This window comes from Sminthopsis crassicaudata, chromosome 4 (assembly GCF_048593235.1).
Source record: "Sminthopsis crassicaudata isolate SCR6 chromosome 4, ASM4859323v1, whole genome shotgun sequence".
NCBI lineage: Eukaryota > Metazoa > Chordata > Mammalia > Dasyuromorphia > Dasyuridae > Sminthopsis > Sminthopsis crassicaudata.
Window position 1 is genome coordinate 378,535,272 of NC_133620.1, and position 16,459 is coordinate 378,551,730.

Sequence of the window (16,459 nt, forward strand, 5' to 3'; positions counted from 1 at the left end):
CTTCCTTCCTTCCTTCCTTCAGTCCTTCTTTCTTTCCTTCTGTCCTTCCTTTTGTTCTTTTCTTCTTTCCTTCCTTTCATTTCGTCCTTGCTTTCTTTCCATCCCATTCCTTCGCTCCTTCCTTCTTTCCATTCTTCCTTCCTGCTTCCCTTTCTTTCTTCATTCTTTGTGTTCTTCCTTCCTACCTGTCGTCCTTCCCTCCCTTCCCTTTTATCTTTTGCCACGTGGGGGCAAGGCACCGAGATTCTGCAGTCACATTCTCGCGCCCATGCCTCTGTCCACTCCTTGCTTGCTTGCTTGCTTGCTTGCTTCCTTGTTTCCTTGCTTGCTTCCTTGCTTCCTTGCTTCCCTCCTACCTTCCTTCCTTGCTTCCTTCAGTGCGTCCACATCCTAGCTGGCTGCCTACCTGCCTTCGTCCCTTCCTGAGCTCCCTCTGTGCCCCCTGCATCTTTCCCTTCGGGTTTCCCTTCCCCTTTTGAGGTGGGGCCTCCTTGGGCTCAGGTTTTGCCCATTTGAGCTGGCAGGCAGTCGACGGGTCTCTGTGGAGCGGAAGCTCCCCGAGCGCGAGCGCGCAGGACTCGGGCCTGGGTTGGGGGCCCTGGCCGACCGTCGCCCCTAGGCTCCGAGGCCAGAGGCCAGAGGCCAGGCTGCGTGAGAGGGTCTCGGAGGCGCTGGCGGCTGACAGGCTGAAGGAAGAGGACGCCCTGAAGACAGGGCCGGCCCCTGGGATGAAGAGGGTTTGGGACAGGCTTGACGGAGAGGCCACCTGGGGCTAGCTGGCGCTTGGAGGAAGCCCGACAGGGCAGCAGACTACCAGCAAGGGGCTGGGAGAGTCTGGGTGGGCCTGGGTCGCCTGGTGGGCCAGGCACGGGGCCCTGGCGCGGGCCGCAGGGCGGGCCAGAGCAGAGGGAGAGAGAGAGAGAGAGAGCGTGGACCGGTGGCCTGGCACGCAGGGAAAGCGAGGGCGAGGGCTCCTGTAGCCGTGCCGTGCCGGGCCGTGCCGTGCCGTGCCGTGCCGTGCCGAGCCGTACCGTGCCGTGCCTTGCCGTGCCGTGCCGTGCCCGCCCCTCCCCTCCCCTTCCTTCCCCTCCCCTCCCCTCCGGCCGCGCCTAGCTGGGCAGCGCGGGGGTGGGGGGGGTGGGGGGGCCGTGGGTTGCGCGTGGCCGGGACCCGGGGCAGGGCAGTTCGGCAGCAGGAGGCGGTGGAGCCAGGGTGGGGGTGGGTCGGGCGGTCCGGGCAGCCCCTGGCCGTGCTGCGGGGCCCAGCGCCTTGGGTGCCGGCGGACCGGAGAGGGAGCCGGTTAGGCCGTCGCCTTGGTAGGGGCCGGGCCTGGCCCGGCGCAGCAAGAGCGGCCCTCCGGCCAGTGGTGCGGCGCCCGGCGGTCCCCAAAGGGGCAGGAGCCCGGCGAGCTCCCCCGGGCGGCGCTGTTGGGGGCCGAGGTTGGCCGGAGTGGGCGCGAGCGCGCGCTCTTGAGGGTGTCAGGAGCGCAGCTCGTCGTCTACGGCCATACCACCCTGAACGCGCCCGATCTCGTCTGATCTCGGAAGCTAAGCAGGGTCGGGCCTGGTTAGTACTTGGATGGGAGACCGCCTGGGAATACCGGGTGCTGTAGGCTTTTGTGTCCCGCTTCCCCCCCTTTTCCTGCACGGCCAGGCACACGCGCCCTTTCCCGCAACGCCCAAGCACGCCCTCCCCGAGGCCGGACAGCTCCACGCGCTGACCAGGCGGCCGTGCCACCCTTTCTCCCCACGCGCCACATTTCTCCCTGCGCACCCCACCTTCAGCAGCCGCCGCGGCTCTCCTGGGCTCTCAACGGCTTTCTCTGCGCACTGTCTCACCCACACGCTCCCCGGCCACCCCTGCCTGCCTGCCTGCCTGCCTGCCTGCCGTTCTTCCTTCCTCTGTTCCTGTCTTTCTGTCTTTCTGACTTCCTTCCTTCTTTCCTCTCTTCTTTTCGTTTCACCATCTGTCCTTCCTTCCCTGCCTTCGTTCTTCCTTCCATTCCTTTGCAATCCTTTTCCTTCCTTCCTTCCTTCCTTCCTTCCTTCCTTCCTTCCTTCCTTCCTTCCTTCCTTCCTTCCTTCCTTCCTTCCTTCCTTCCTTGCTTCCTTCCTTCCTTCCTTCCTTCTTTCCTTCCTTCCTTCCTTCAGTGCTTGCTTTCCCTTGTTTCCTTCCTCTTCTTTCCTATCGTTCATTTCCTCCCTCCTTTCCTTGCATTCCATTCCTTCGCTGCTGCCTTCCTCCTTTGCCTCCTTTCTTCATTCTTTGCTTTTACGATTATTATTAATATTATGAATTAAAGCTTTTTATTTACAAAACATATGCGTGGGTAGCTTTTGACCCTCGCATAGCCTTCTGTTCCAAATCATCCCTTCCTTCTTCCCCACTCCCACTCCATGGCAGCTAGTCCAACACCTATTCAATATGTTAAAATATAGGGGAAATCCAATATCCGTATACCTTTGTATACAGTTATCTTGGGGCACAAGAAAAATCAGATCAAGAAGGAAGAAAAAAAAAAAAAAAAAAAAAAAAAACCTGAGAAAGAACACAAAACGCAAGCACACAACAACAGCGAGAGGGAGCGTGCTATGTTGTGGCTCACACTCCCTTGCCACGGTCCTCTCTCGGCATCACAGAACAGCTGGAACTGCTTGGCAACATCTCCTCGTGGAAGAGAGCCACGTGGGTCAGAATTAACCTCAGAACCGGCACAACAGCCTTGTTGTTTCCTCGTGTACTGATCTCCCGGTGCTGCTCATTTCACTCAGCATCAGTTCTTGTCAGGCTCTCCAGGCCTCTCGGGAATCATCCTGCTGGTCGTTTCCTACACAACAATCATGTTCCGTCCCATTCATAGACCACAATGTATTCAAGCCCTCCTCCGACTGATGGGCAACCCCTCCGTTTCCAGTTTCTTGACACTACAAGAAGGGCTGCCACCAACCTTTTTTTGGGGGGGCGGGGGCACGGGTGTGGGTCCCTTTCCCTCCATTAAGATCGATGTCTTTGGGATGTGATCCCAGTAGAAACAATGCTGGCTCAAAGGGTATGCTCAGTTGGATAACTTGTGGAGCATAGTTAGTTCCAAGTTGCTCTCCAGAAGGGTGGGATCCGTTCACAGTTCCACCTACGATGTCTCCGTGGCCCACTCGTCCCGCATCCCCTCCCACATTCGTTAGTATCTTTTCCTGTCATCTTAGCCAGTCTCAGAGGTGTGTAGTGGTATCTCACAATTGTCTTACTTTGCGTTGATTTGGAGCACCTTGTCCTAGGATACAAAGAGTTTCATTTTCTTCATCTGAAAATTGTCTGTTGGTATCCTTTGGCCATTTATCTATCAGTTGGAGAATGGCTTGAACTCTGTTCAGTTTGCATCCCCTCCCTACATATTTTAGAAATGAGGCCTGTATCCGAACCTTTGAATGCAAAAATGCGTGCCCAGTGGATGGCTTCCCTTCGCATCGTCCGTCCGTCGTGTCTGCATCTGTTTTGTTTGCACAGAAGCTCTTGAACTTAATGTAAATCCACATTCTCCATTTTTGGTGATCACTAAAGATCTCTAGTTCTTCTTTGGTCACAAAATTCCTTCCTGGTCCACACGTCTGAGAGGTACACTCTCCTGTGTCCTTGTAACTCGTTTATAATGATCATTCTTCATGTCTAGGTGGTGAACCTATTTCGACCTTATCTTGGTATATAGGGTGTTCTGGGTGGGTCAGTGCCTAGTTTCTGCCCTACTAGTGGCCAATTTTCCCTGCAGTTTTTGTCAAATCGCCAGTCCTTCTCGCCAAAGCTGCCGTCTTTGGATTTGTGGAACACTAGGCTGCTAGAGTCATTGACTATTTTGCTCTGTGAACCTCCCCTACTCCACTGGTGGACTACTCTACTCCGTTTCTTAGCCAGTACCAAATGGTTTTGATGACCGCCGCTTTCAGAGGTGGCCCAGCGAGGTCACCTTCTTCATTTGCTTGTTTGGTTTCCATCAATTCCCTTGAAATCCTTGACCTTTTGTTGTTCCAGATGAAAGTTGTTGTAATTTTTCCTCGGTCAGTCAAATAGTTTCTTGGGAGTTTCATTGGCATGGCACTGAAAAGCTCCATGAGTTTAGGTAGTATTATCCTCTCTATTATATTCGCTGCACGGATCCAAGAGCACCTGAGGTTGGTCCGGTGGTTGACATCTGAGGTGACCTGTGTGGAAAGTGTTTGTTTTGTAGTTTTGCTCGTATAGTTCCTGACTTTCCCCTTGGCAGACTGCCCAATATTTTCTTCTATGGAGAGTTATTTTAAAGGGAATTTCTTTTTGTATCTCTTGCTGTTGGATTTTGTTAGTGATGTATAAAAAGGCTGAGGATTTCTGTGGATTTCTTCCGTAACCTGCCACTTTGCTAAAGTTGTGGATGATTTCTAATGTTTTTGTTTTTGTTTTTTTAGTTAATTCTCTAGGGCATTCTTTCTTTGCTTGCTTGCTTGCTTGCTTGCTGCGTTGGCGCCTTCCCTCGTTTTTAAGTTTCCTCCCTCCCTTCCGTGGTTCCCAAAGTCCCTGCTTCCTTTCTACCTTCCTTTCCTTGCTCGTGGTGCCTCATGGGCGTAAAGCATCCTTGAGTTTCTGCGCTGACTTTCTCGCCCATGTGCCTCTGTCCACCGCTGGGTTCCTTGGCTGCTTCATTGGCTCGTTGCTTCTTTGCAACTTTGCTTGCGTCCATCGTTGCTGGCTACCTGGCTGCCTGAGTAGGGGGCGCCTGGTGTGCTGCTGGGGGCTGAGCGCAGGCATAGGTGGCGCGAGGGCGAGCTCTTGGGTGTGCGAGAAGCGAGTGCCGTTGTCTACGGCCATACCACCCTGAACGCGCCCGATCTCGTCTGATCTCGGAAGCTAAGCAGGGTCGGGCCTGGTTAGTACTTGGATGGGAGACCGCCTGGGAATACCGGGTGCTGTAGGCTTTTGTGTCCCGCTTCCCCCCCTTTTCCTGCAGGTCCAGGCCCACGCGCCCTTTCCCGCAACGCCCAAGCACGCCCTCCCCGAGGCCGGACAGCTCCACGCGCTGACCAGGCGGCCGTGCCACCCTTTCTCCCCACGCGCTACGCTTGCCCTTCCGTTGCTTCCGCACCCCAACTCCCAGCGCTACCGGGGCTCGCCGGAGCTCAGGGCATCGCCTTGCTCTGACTCCTTTCTCACCCACACCTTGCCGTCCACTCCTTCCGCCCTTCCTTCCTCTCTTCCTCTCTTCCTTCCTTTCTGCCTCCAGTCCTTCCTTCGCTCCCTCTATTCTTCCTTCCTTGCCTTCCCTTCCTTCCCTTCCATTCTATCCTTCCTTCCTTCCTTCCTTCAGTCCTTCTTTCTTTCCTTCTGTCCTTCCTTTTGTTCTTTTCTTCTTTCCTTCCTTTCATTTCGTCCTTGCTTTCTTTCCATCCCATTCCTTCGCTCCTTCCTTCTTTCCATTCTTCCTTCCTGCTTCCCTTTCTTTCTTCATTCTTTGTGTTCTTCCTTCCTACCTGTCGTCCTTCCCTCCCTTCCCTTCTATCTTTTGCCGCGTGGGGGCAAGGCACCGAGATTCTGCAGTCACATTCTCGCGCCCATGCCTCTGTCCACTCCTTGCTTGCTTGCTTGCTTGCTTGCTTGCTTCCTTGTTTCCTTGCTTGCTTCCTTGCTTCCTTGCTTCCCTCCTACCTTCCTTCCTTGCTTCCTTCAGTGCGTCCACATCCTAGCTGGCTGCCTACCTGCCTTCGTCCCTTCCTGAGCTCCCTCTGTGCCCCCTGCATCTTTCCCTTCGGGTTTCCCTTCCCCTTTTGAGGTGGGGCCTCCTTGGGCTCAGGTTTTGCCCATTTGAGCTGGCAGGCAGTCGACGGGTCTCTGTGGAGCGGAAGCTCCCCGAGCGCGCAGGACTCGGGCCTGGGTTGGGGGCCCTGGCCGACCGTCGCCCCTAGGCTCCGAGGCCAGAGGCCAGAGGCCAGGCTGCGTGAGAGGGTCTCGGAGGCGCTGGCGGCTGACAGGCTGAAGGAAGAGGACGCCCTGAAGACAGGGCCGGCCCCCTGGGATGAAGAGGGTTTGGGACAGGCTTGACGGAGAGGCCACCTGGGGCTAGCTGGCGCTTGGAGGAAGCCCGACAGGGCAGCAGACTACCAGCAAGGGGCTGGGAGAGTCTGGGTGGGCCTGGGTCGCCTGGTGGGCCAGGCACGGGGCCCTGGCGCGGGCCGCAGGGCGGGCCAGAGCAGAGGGAGAGAGAGAGAGAGAGAGCGTGGACCGGTGGCCTGGCACGCAGGGACAGCGAGGGCGCGGGCTCCTGTAGCCGTGCCGTGCCGTGCCGTGCCGTGCCGTGCCGTGCCTTGCCGTGCCCGCCCCTCCCCTCCCCTCCCCTCCCCTCCGGCCGCGCCTAGCTGGGCAGCGCGGGGGTGGGGGGGGTGGGGGGGCCGTGGGTTGCGCGTGGCCGGGACCCGGGGCAGGGCAGTTCGGCAGCAGGAGGCGGTGGAGCCAGGGTGGGGGTGGGTCGGGCGGTCCGGGCAGCCCCTGGCCGTGCTGCGGGGCCCAGCGCCTTGGGTGCCGGCGGACCGGAGAGGGAGCCGGTTAGGCCGTCGCCTTGGTAGGGGCCGGGCCTGGCCCGGCGCAGCAAGAGCGGCCCTCCGGCCAGTGGTGCGGCGCCCGGCGGTCCCCAAAGGGGCAGGAGCCCGGCGAGCTCCCCCGGGCGGCGCTGTTGGGGGCCGAGGTTGGCCGGAGTGGGCGCGAGCGCGCGCTCTTGAGGGTGTCAGGAGCGCAGCTCGTCGTCTACGGCCATACCACCCTGAATGCGCCCGATCTCGTCTGATCTCGGAAGCTAAGCAGGGTCGGGCCTGGTTAGTACTTGGATGGGAGACCGCCTGGGAATACCGGGTGCTGTAGGCTTTTGTGTCCCGCTTCCCCCCCTTTTCCTGCACGGCCAGGCACACGCGCCCTTTCCCGCAACGCCCAAGCACGCCCTCCCCGAGGCCGGACAGCTCCACGCGCTGACCAGGCGGCCGTGCCACCCTTTCTCCCCACGCGCCACATTTCTCCCTGCGCACCCCACCTTCAGCAGCCGCCACGGCTCTCCTGGGCTCTCAACGGCTTTCTCTGCGAACTGTCTCACCCACACGCTCCCCGGCCACCCCTGCCTGCCTGCCTGCCTGCCTGCCGTTCTTCCTTCCTCTGTTCCTGTCTTTCTGTCTTTCTGACTTCCTTCCTTCTTTCCTCTCTTCTTTTCGTTTCACCATCTGTCCTTCCTTCCCTGCCTTCGTTCTTCCTTCCATTCCTTTGCAATCCTTTTCCTTCCTTCCTTCCTTCCTTCCTTGCTTCCTTCCTTCCTTCCTTCTTTCCTTCCTTCCTTCCTTCAGTGCTTGCTTTCCCTTGTTTCCTTCCTCTTCTTTCCTATCGTTCATTTCCTCCCTCTTTTCCTTGCATTCCATTCCTTCGCTGCTGCCTTCCTCCTTTGCCTCCTTTCTTCATTCTTTGCTTTTACGATTATTATTAATATTATGAATTAAAGCTTTTTATTTACAAAACATATGCGTAGGTAGCTTTTGACCCTCGCATAGCCTTCTGTTCCAAATCATCCCTTCCTTCTTCCCCACTCCCACTCCATGGCAGCTAGTCCAACACCTATTCAATATGTTAAAATATAGGGGAAATCCAATATCCGTATACCTTTGTATACAGTTATCTTGGGGCACAAGAAAAATCAGATCAAGAAGGAAGAAAAAAAAAAAAAAAAAAAAAAAAAAAAAACCTGAGAAAGAACACAAAACGCAAGCACACAACAACAGCGAGAGGGAGCGTGCTATGTTGTGGCTCACACTCCCTTGCCACGGTCCTCTCTCGGCATCACAGAACAGCTGGAACTGCTTGGCAACATCTCCTCGTGGAAGAGAGCCACGTGGGTCAGAATTAACCTCAGAACCGGCACAACAGCCTTGTTGTTTCCTCGTGTACTGATCTCCCGGTGCTGCTCATTTCACTCAGCATCAGTTCTTGTCAGGCTCTCCAGGCCTCTCGGGAATCATCCTGCTGGTCGTTTCCTACACAACAATCATGTTCCGTCCCATTCATAGACCACAATGTATTCAAGCCCTCCTCCGACTGATGGGCAACCCCTCCGTTTCCAGTTTCTTGACACTACAAGAAGGGCTGCCACCAACCTTTTTTTGGGGGGGCGGGGGCACGGGTGTGGGTCCCTTTCCCTCCATTAAGATCGATGTCTTTGGGATGTGATCCCAGTAGAAACAATGCTGGCTCAAAGGGTATGCTCAGTTGGATAACTTGTGGAGCATAGTTAGTTCCAAGTTGCTCTCCAGAAGGGTGGGATCCGTTCACAGTTCCACCTACGTGGCCCACTCGTCCCGCATCCCCTCCCACATTCGTTAGTATCTTTTCCTGTCATCTTAGCCAGTCTCAGAGGTGTGTAGTGGTATCTCACAATTGTCTTACTTTGCGTTGATTTGGAGCACCTTGTCCTAGGATACAAAGAGTTTCATTTTCTTCATCTGAAAATTGTCTGTTGGTATCCTTTGGCCATTTATCTATCAGTTGGAGAATGGCTTGAACTCTGTTCAGTTTGCATCCCCTCCCTACATATTTTAGAAATGAGGCCTGTATCCGAACCTTTGAATGCAAAAATGCGTGCCTAGTGGGATGGCTTTCCTTCCTGTGGTAGTTTCTGAATTAGTTTTGTTTGTAGAAAAACTTTTGAGCAGTGGGAGCCTCACCTGAGTCATTACATCAATCTTCCAGACCTTGCTTTACTTCCTTTATTTCCAGAAAACGTTTCTCCTAGTATCTTGTCTAATGTCCAAGATGACTAAAGAAATTTCTGAATTCTTTGAAGTGAATGTTGCCCAAAATCAAGGTTATATTCATTTTTATAGCTTAGATGGGATGGATAGTAGTCCAATTAAGCAGTTAGTTGTGTATTGGAAGTTATGTAGTATCACTATTACTATTATCCAATTACTATTCTATCAAGGAAGGAATTGGGCTGGAGCACAGATTTCCTTAAGGATTTGTTATTTATTGGAGGACACTATCTACCAAAATCTTGATTGAGTGACAAATATGCATTAATTTAAAAAAAGGACAGGTAACTTTTTAAAGACGGTAGAAAGATCATATGTGGCAATGAATATAAAGAAGAATTCTGAGTCTCCTACTATGACCAGTGATTCATGAATATAAACTCAACTAACAAAATCATTAAAAATGATGGGTATTTCACAACTTGCCTTAAACAGCACAATGGAAGTGTCTCCACTTCTATAGTGGTGGTGAAAGTAATGCTACATCACATGAATTGAATGTTTACCTTTTGAGAAAATTTGAAAGAATTTTCTTTCAGTTACTGTCCCCTTCTTACAACCAATAGCTATGTCCTTAGGATAAACACTTTAACTCATAGCTTTGCTTTTTTTTTTTTTTTTTTTATAGATTTAAAATATATCATTTCACTATATATTTGAATTATATATATTCTCCAACTTTGTGGGCAATTTAGGTAAAAACGGGCTTCAGATTAATATTTGTTAATAACTTGGTATTTACATTTATTTGCATCTATTATTTTATCATATTTGCAACTTTTTAAAGAAGGCATTACAACTGGAATAGATGACCAACCCCTTTCCATCTTTCTTTTATTATTCAAACATTTTATTTTCTAAGTTACATATTAATGAAGAAATCTACAGAAATGGAATACCCTGTGTAAGAATTGGTAGTGAAGTAGTAGTTGTGCTCTTTTTCCAAATATATATCCAAAAGATTATTTTATTCAAAAACACTAAGAGAAGATGATACAAATGCAGTTTTTAGCATCAAGAGTTCAAAGGCCCACACTCATTTCTTCAGTTGAACACCTTTTTTCTCCTTTATTAAATACTTCCAAAGATGTCAAGTTAGAGGGATGAAAGGTAATGTATTTCTTCTAAATTCCTGCTTTGTTTTTAAATAGTCATTCTGCAACATTTTTCCTCATACAATTGCAGAGGAAGATTAAAGTCTTGCTGTTACTGGTTTTCCTATGGGTATTTTGGCACCTAAAGAAAGAAATCACTTATCACTTAATAACGAATAAGCAGTTTTCATGTCATTGTTTTCTTATATATTATACTATTTAAATATTATTCTTTAAATCAAGGAAGACACCTCATTCATCAACACACCAAATTGCTTTTAAATTCTATGCCAGAACACCTTATGTTCTGGTATGTCCTATCAAATTGGAAATATATTCACAGTATCAGATGATGTAGAAGTATACATCTAAGTACCAAATTTGATAAGTATCCCATCATTGATGAAATTTTCAACCACCTCTAACCTTCTTCCATTAAGTGTCAAAAAGGAGAATTTCAACAGAGGTTTTTGTTGTGATACGGGAGCTACTTGCCAGTGGCTACTGAAGATCTAACTCAGAACTGTAGAATGGATCTCTTCATGTGAGAGGATGATGATGATACAAGGAGACTGAGAGGCAGTTGCTGTTCTCTGACCTCTCTCCTTTTGCCTCCTTTTTATTCTTTTTTTTTTTTTTTTTCCCCCTGAGGCTGGGGTTAAGTGACTTGCCCAGGGTCACACAGCTAGGAAGTACTAAGTGTCTCGGGTCCTCCTGAATTCAGGGCTGGTGCTCTATTCACCGTGCCATCTAGCTGCCCCTTATTTTATTCTCAATCCACAAGGAACAGCTATGAAGGCTGCTTTGCAACTCCTTTAAGTGTTATGATTCACAGCTGTGGAGGCTTTCAGAGAACTGACTTGCCCCTTCGCTTAGGTATGGTCCTTAACAGGTCATGAATAAAAGTCCATAACTTTATTAATTGCCTCCGACTATAAACACCAATAGGTTCAACATAAAAAGGTTGTCTTTATTTTCTTTTTTTTGGACACTGGATCTATCTTCCTATTGTTTCCAGGCTGTAAGTGCAGTGTTCACTCATAAACCTGATCCTACCATTTATCATGACAGAAACTTCGACCCAGGCTGTTCGGCCTGGCCAATTTGGTGGTCCCTTGACCCTGGGGACTCTGCATAATAGTGATGTGCTTAATGAAGACACTAGAGCAATTTAGTCTTTCTCCAGTTTCTGAGCTCAAGTAATCTCTCTTCATGACCTTTTTCAGTAATCCCCAGGGATTATAGTTATGTGACACCAAAGTCAATTATAACTTTTTGATAAGTAGAACTTACCAAGCATTTCTTCTAACTTTTTGATGGCTTCATCATTCACTTTATAAGTATATTCATCATTTCTAAGAGAAAAATTAATAATGTTATTCCATTCCAAAGAAAAAAAAGGAGGCAAATAGTAATTGTTGTAGCTTTATCACTGATATATAATGGCAACACTTTTAAATTGTCTCACAAAATTTTAGGAACAAATGTTGCTGACATTACAAAAGTGCTGTCATTTCACTAGAACTCTTCCACATTCTAGCTTAATTTTTCAAATTTTGCCTTCAGCTTCATTCCTCTAACCAAGCTAAGAGGGACTAAGAAACATATTCCCTTAAGATAAACACACTATCATTTATATATACCTTGGAATGAATCAATTTGCCAAATATTATCCGGAAAGTAGACTTCGATGGGATGTGAAGGAAACAAACAAGAAGTCACTGAACTCTAGTTCTGAGGAATGATTGATTTAGGAAAAAAGCAAGGGAACCTTAGCACCTACAGATATGCTTTTTGGATTCCATGTTACCCAAAATGGACCCTAGTCCAATCCTCAAAAGACTTCGGTTGTCATGTGAATCTAAGTGAGCAAAAATTGAGTTATTCAAATAATATGTAATAATTAATCCTGCATAGTTCTCTTTTAATACAAATTTATAGGTCACAGATTTTTTTTTTTAAACATTTACTTTTCTTGGCAGAACTAAGGGAAAGTTTTTGTACTAATTGTAAAAAGGGTTGCATGCTTACCTAATTAGTCACCACTGATATACTTACCTTAGAGTCAACTTCAAATGTAATACGAATACATCCCGTTATCTGCCTATCTTATCTAAATCACATATACATGATGCACAAGGATTTAAGATGCATGTAGCAGCAATTAGCTAGTTTTTACATAAAAGTCACATTATCCAGAAAACCACCAGCAATATCATACCACTTACGCTTTGTTTTTTGATACTGCACCCAGTCGAACAAAAGCTGCTAATGCATTTTTGTGCATATCAGAAGAAAGCAGCTCATAACACTCAGATTCTCCTAAAAAGAAGTAAAATAAAAGTCAATGGACCATTTGGTCACCTACTAAAAGAGGTTACCCAGTACTGTCAATATAAGACTCACCTGATTCAAGAAGACAATAATTAAAGTTTCTAAGTCCTGTTAAATATTGCTTCTCAGTGAAACTCTCATTTTCCTCTTTCCGGAGATATTGACAAATTATCTGAATTTTTAAATGGGGGAAAAGAGAAAGAAAAAATATTTTTAAACATCACCAATTATCATATTATAGGATTTGATGGCAAAATAAAATAATATGCCATCATTCTCTTCATTTAGTCAAGAGTCAGACATACTGCCAAGATTATCTTGCTATCCAAAAGGAGGAATAAGACTTGTCCTACTTGATCACAGAGGATAGAAAGCTATGAGCAATGGGTGAAAGTTGCAGAGGCTGCATCTTTCATCTTAATGGAAATGGGAACTTCCTAACCATTGAAGTTATCCAAAAACAGTGACCTACCTCAGAGAGTACAGGTTTCTTTCTTACTAGAAGTCTTCAAGTGAAAGCTGGATGATTATATGTATATGCAAATTATATTCTCAGTTAAGAGTTTGGAATAGATACCTTCAGAAGTAACTTTGAGAGTCTGTGAAATATATATATGCTTCCCATTCATGCAAATTGTGTACTATACAAGGATAAAGTGAATAGATTAGTTTGGATATAAATGTGAGATCTTTGATTAAAAGAAGCTTTACTGAGGTAAAATTGAGATTTAATAAGATATCTAAAGTTGGAAGGATAACCACAGGTGGTGGTGGTGGTTTTTTTTTTTTTTGTTTTTTTTTTTAACTCCCACAGGTATCTCAAAATGGGCTGCTTTTTCTAATGAATATTTAATTTTCAGTGTGTACTTCTTGGCAAAGTTTAAAAATTAAGTCATTTTAAAATCTGTACAAGAGAGGTAGTTCAGTGAGGCAGTCCCCAATGGCATTTTTATATGGAGACTCTAACCCTATTTGAAACTTCCTTAGTCAACTACTGCTGGATCCAGAATGCTGGTTAATGAGCAGTCTCTTATTGAAAGGTATTATCTGGGAGGCCTCTAGATGTCACAGTGGATAGAGCACCAGCTCTGGAGACAGGAAGACCTGAGTTCAAATCTGACCTCAGCTGTGTGATGCTGGGCAAGTCACTTAACCCAATTGCCTCTCAAAAAAAAGAAGAAATGGAATATCTGACAAAAGACAAGTCAAATTTTGAAAAAAAATATTCTTAGAGTCTTTTGGGGGAGATGGAAGAAAGAAGAGAAAGAAGAGAATTTAGTAACAATTACATACCCGATAACCTTCCACAAAGGGCTTAAAGATTAATGCTAAAAATGATACCACAGTATCTCCCTTGTCTGTAACTAAAATGTCTTGTGGAGTCACTTGAATGGTTTCATTTTTAGTAAGCAGGTAACAGCCTTCTTCAAAGTCCTGAAAAAAGGCAAAAGGAAATAGAAAATCATACTTGGCAACTGGAAGTAAATGGAATACTACCCTCATCAAGTGCAGCCAGTCCTCCTCCTCCTAGGAAAAATACCAACATTGCAGTTAATTGCACAACCTTTGGAATGATGGTTGGAAATAAAGTTGGCATTCTGGATATTCTGATAGATAACCCCATAATGCATGTTTGGATTTTGAAATAAAACAAATTTAAAAAAAAAGTTATGCTAATTTGAAAATTGCTATAGCTTCCTACGGGTCAAATTATCTGCCACCAAAGTATCAAAAATCTACCATATTACCTGCAAACCTATATCTGCCCTTAGTTTAGTATAACTACATCATCTTCATTCATTATAACTCTACAGTCCCCACATATAAGAAATTAAGAAAGGTTTCTAGCACACAGTGTGGACCTCTTGTGATGAACATATAGGAGAAAATGAACAAGAAATAATTTGGGTAGGTATGAATGGATGAGATTTAATTTTCATCATTGGAGGAAACTTCAGAACTGAGATGATTAGAAAGGCCATCTGAGTACCTAAATATTACTTGTAATTCAATTCTCCCTCTACTCCATCTAGAATTTTTCAATGAATTTATATTCAATTGAGGACAACACATTTTCCCACTTTTCCAAAGAGATTAAAGGTAATTTAGGGAAATAGTTTCTAGGCTTTTTTAGTTTTTTGACTGTGACAATTTATACCATTTAAATTTCCACAATAAACCATAATAACGCACAAATGTTTCTTTATCCATTATGTCTTCTCAAAATAATCTATTTACTTAGAAAAACTCAAGAAGTCTAATGGATATAATAAGCAACTACAAATCCAAAGGATTCATAATAATAAAAGATGCTATCCATCACCACAGAGATGATTCAGAGTGCAGACTTAAACATATTTTCTTTCTTTTTTCTTTTTCAAACATAGCTATTTCAGAAATTTGTTTTGATTAGCTATACACATTTGTTTTAATTTTCTTGCCTACTCAATGTAAAAAGGGAATAAATTAGGAAGTAAAAAAAATTGAATTAAAAAGCAAAAGTATGTTTTAAATATGGGTAAATTAAATTTATTTTAATCACATGTCATGTCATTTTAAAGAATTCAGGATTGCTTCTGATCAATATTTAACAAATCCAAATGGTCTATTTACAGATAGCTGATGAAGAAAGAGTTCCCACAAGACAGGCACACAATTATTTTTGATAAGCTGTGTACTGAATCAGTCATTCTGGAAAGCAATTTGGAACTGTGCTTTAAAAAAGGGACTAAAATATCCATGGCCTTTGATCCAGAGTTCCAAAGCTAGGTATATATATGCCCCAAGGAGGTAAGACAGAAAGAAATGCCCCTTGTACAACAAAATATTTATCATAAATTATTTTAGATATTTATCACAGCACTTCTTATGACAAAAAAGAACTGGAAACAAAGAAGATGCCTACTAATTAAGGAAAGGCCTTGTAATATGTTAATGTAAAGGAATATTAATGTATTTTATTCCTATAAAATACATTCATCCTAAAAAATAAATTAATTGGAGCAATGAATACGAAGAAGTCAGAGAAACACCAGAAGACTTTTTTATAAATTGATGCTGAATGAGGGAGGCAGAGCCAGGAAAACAATATGTATAACTACAATAATATAAACTGAAAGTACATAAAACTGAAATGGAACACTGAGATATTAAATGAGCAGCTCATTTAAATGCTTTACAAAACATGAGCAAGCTTGGCTTCAGAGAATAATTGAGAAAATAAATCTCTTTTTACAAAGAAAGAGGATTATGCATGTCAAATACGGTATATGCTTTCAAATATGGTTAATGTGTTAGTGAGGCATACTAAAACTGCTTCCTCACCCCAACTCCTTTTTTCTTTATTATAATGTAGGATTTGAGAGAAATTAAATTGATGTAAAAACAAAAGATAATATATTTTTAAAATTTTATTTCAACATCAGTAATTATTTCCTGTTGAAATTTCATTTTAGGATTTCAACTTAATTTCTTTTGATCTTACTCAATGCTTACTACATCTAGTCACTCTTCTTAAAGAAAAATACTCATTATGTAAAGTTATGAGACTTCGATGTACTTTTCAAACTTTTGATTTCTTTCATTTCTTGATCTTCAGCTCTATTTCCAAAACATTTTTCTCTACCCTATACCTTCAACTCTTCATACTCATCTTCATAATGGAGGTTATTAAAGTATTACAATAAAGGTTAGATTGAGTTTGGAGAGTCTTATAGTCTTCCCCTCCTCATTCTTTGCAATAGATTTTGTCACATAAGTTTTTTTTACAGGAACTGCAATTTAATTTAATTTAATTGTTCCCCTAAAAGGATGTCTTTTTTTCTTTTAGAGGAAGGATAAAAGCAACTCTATCAATTCTTTTACTGGCAAACCTGTGAGCTATCTTTCCATTTAGTTGAAATTTCTTCATCTTCTGGCTTAATTTGTAGTTAAAATTTTAAGATTGATATTATTCAATTATTCCAATAATATTTTCAGTAATATCCTTATATTTAGAATACCAATAGTAAATGTCTAAAAACTAACTGATTCCTAGTATCGTTCCCTTATTTTCTGCTACTTCCAGTATTACTACATAAGTACATAGGATCTGCATATGGCCAAACATGGCTGTTATATGTGATAGATAAATGTGGCCACTTCCTTAGCCACAACTAGAATTGGCACTTTTGATATTAGTTACCTATTCAAAACCACTGCTCTGAGCTTATTTCAATGTAGCACTATACC

At 45.1% G+C, this 16,459-nt stretch overlaps 1 protein-coding gene and 3 non-coding genes across 7 annotated transcripts in view; 3 read left to right on the forward strand and 1 right to left on the reverse strand.

Moving 5' to 3' along the window:
* Positions 1-1,496: 1,496 nt before the first annotated feature.
* LOC141542097 (5S ribosomal RNA) lies at positions 1,497-1,615 on the forward strand. Its single transcript, XR_012482099.1, has one exon. It is a non-coding gene; the product is annotated as a 5S ribosomal RNA (ribosomal RNA).
* Positions 1,616-4,824: 3,209 nt separating this feature from the next.
* On the forward strand, positions 4,825-4,943 carry LOC141542098 (5S ribosomal RNA). The gene has a single exon (XR_012482100.1). It is a non-coding gene; the product is annotated as a 5S ribosomal RNA (ribosomal RNA).
* Positions 4,944-6,760: 1,817 nt separating this feature from the next.
* On the forward strand, positions 6,761-6,879 carry LOC141541927 (5S ribosomal RNA). The gene has a single exon (XR_012481947.1). It is a non-coding gene; the product is annotated as a 5S ribosomal RNA (ribosomal RNA).
* Positions 6,880-9,629: 2,750 nt separating this feature from the next.
* Positions 9,630-16,459, reverse strand: part of GNPAT (glyceronephosphate O-acyltransferase) — a 41,777-nt gene continuing 34,947 nt past the window's right edge. For all 4 annotated transcript variants that reach the window (XM_074262339.1, XM_074262340.1, XM_074262341.1 and 1 more), the window contains 5 exons: positions 13,523-13,663; positions 12,302-12,401; positions 12,124-12,217; positions 11,189-11,250; positions 9,630-10,037 (listed from right to left, as the gene is read on the reverse strand). In XM_074262339.1, the coding sequence (XP_074118440.1) occupies positions 9,994-10,037; positions 11,189-11,250; positions 12,124-12,217; positions 12,302-12,401; positions 13,523-13,663 (441 nt within the window). In that variant the 3' untranslated portion in view covers positions 9,630-9,993. The remainder of the gene's footprint in view (positions 10,038-11,188; positions 11,251-12,123; positions 12,218-12,301; positions 12,402-13,522; positions 13,664-16,459) is intronic.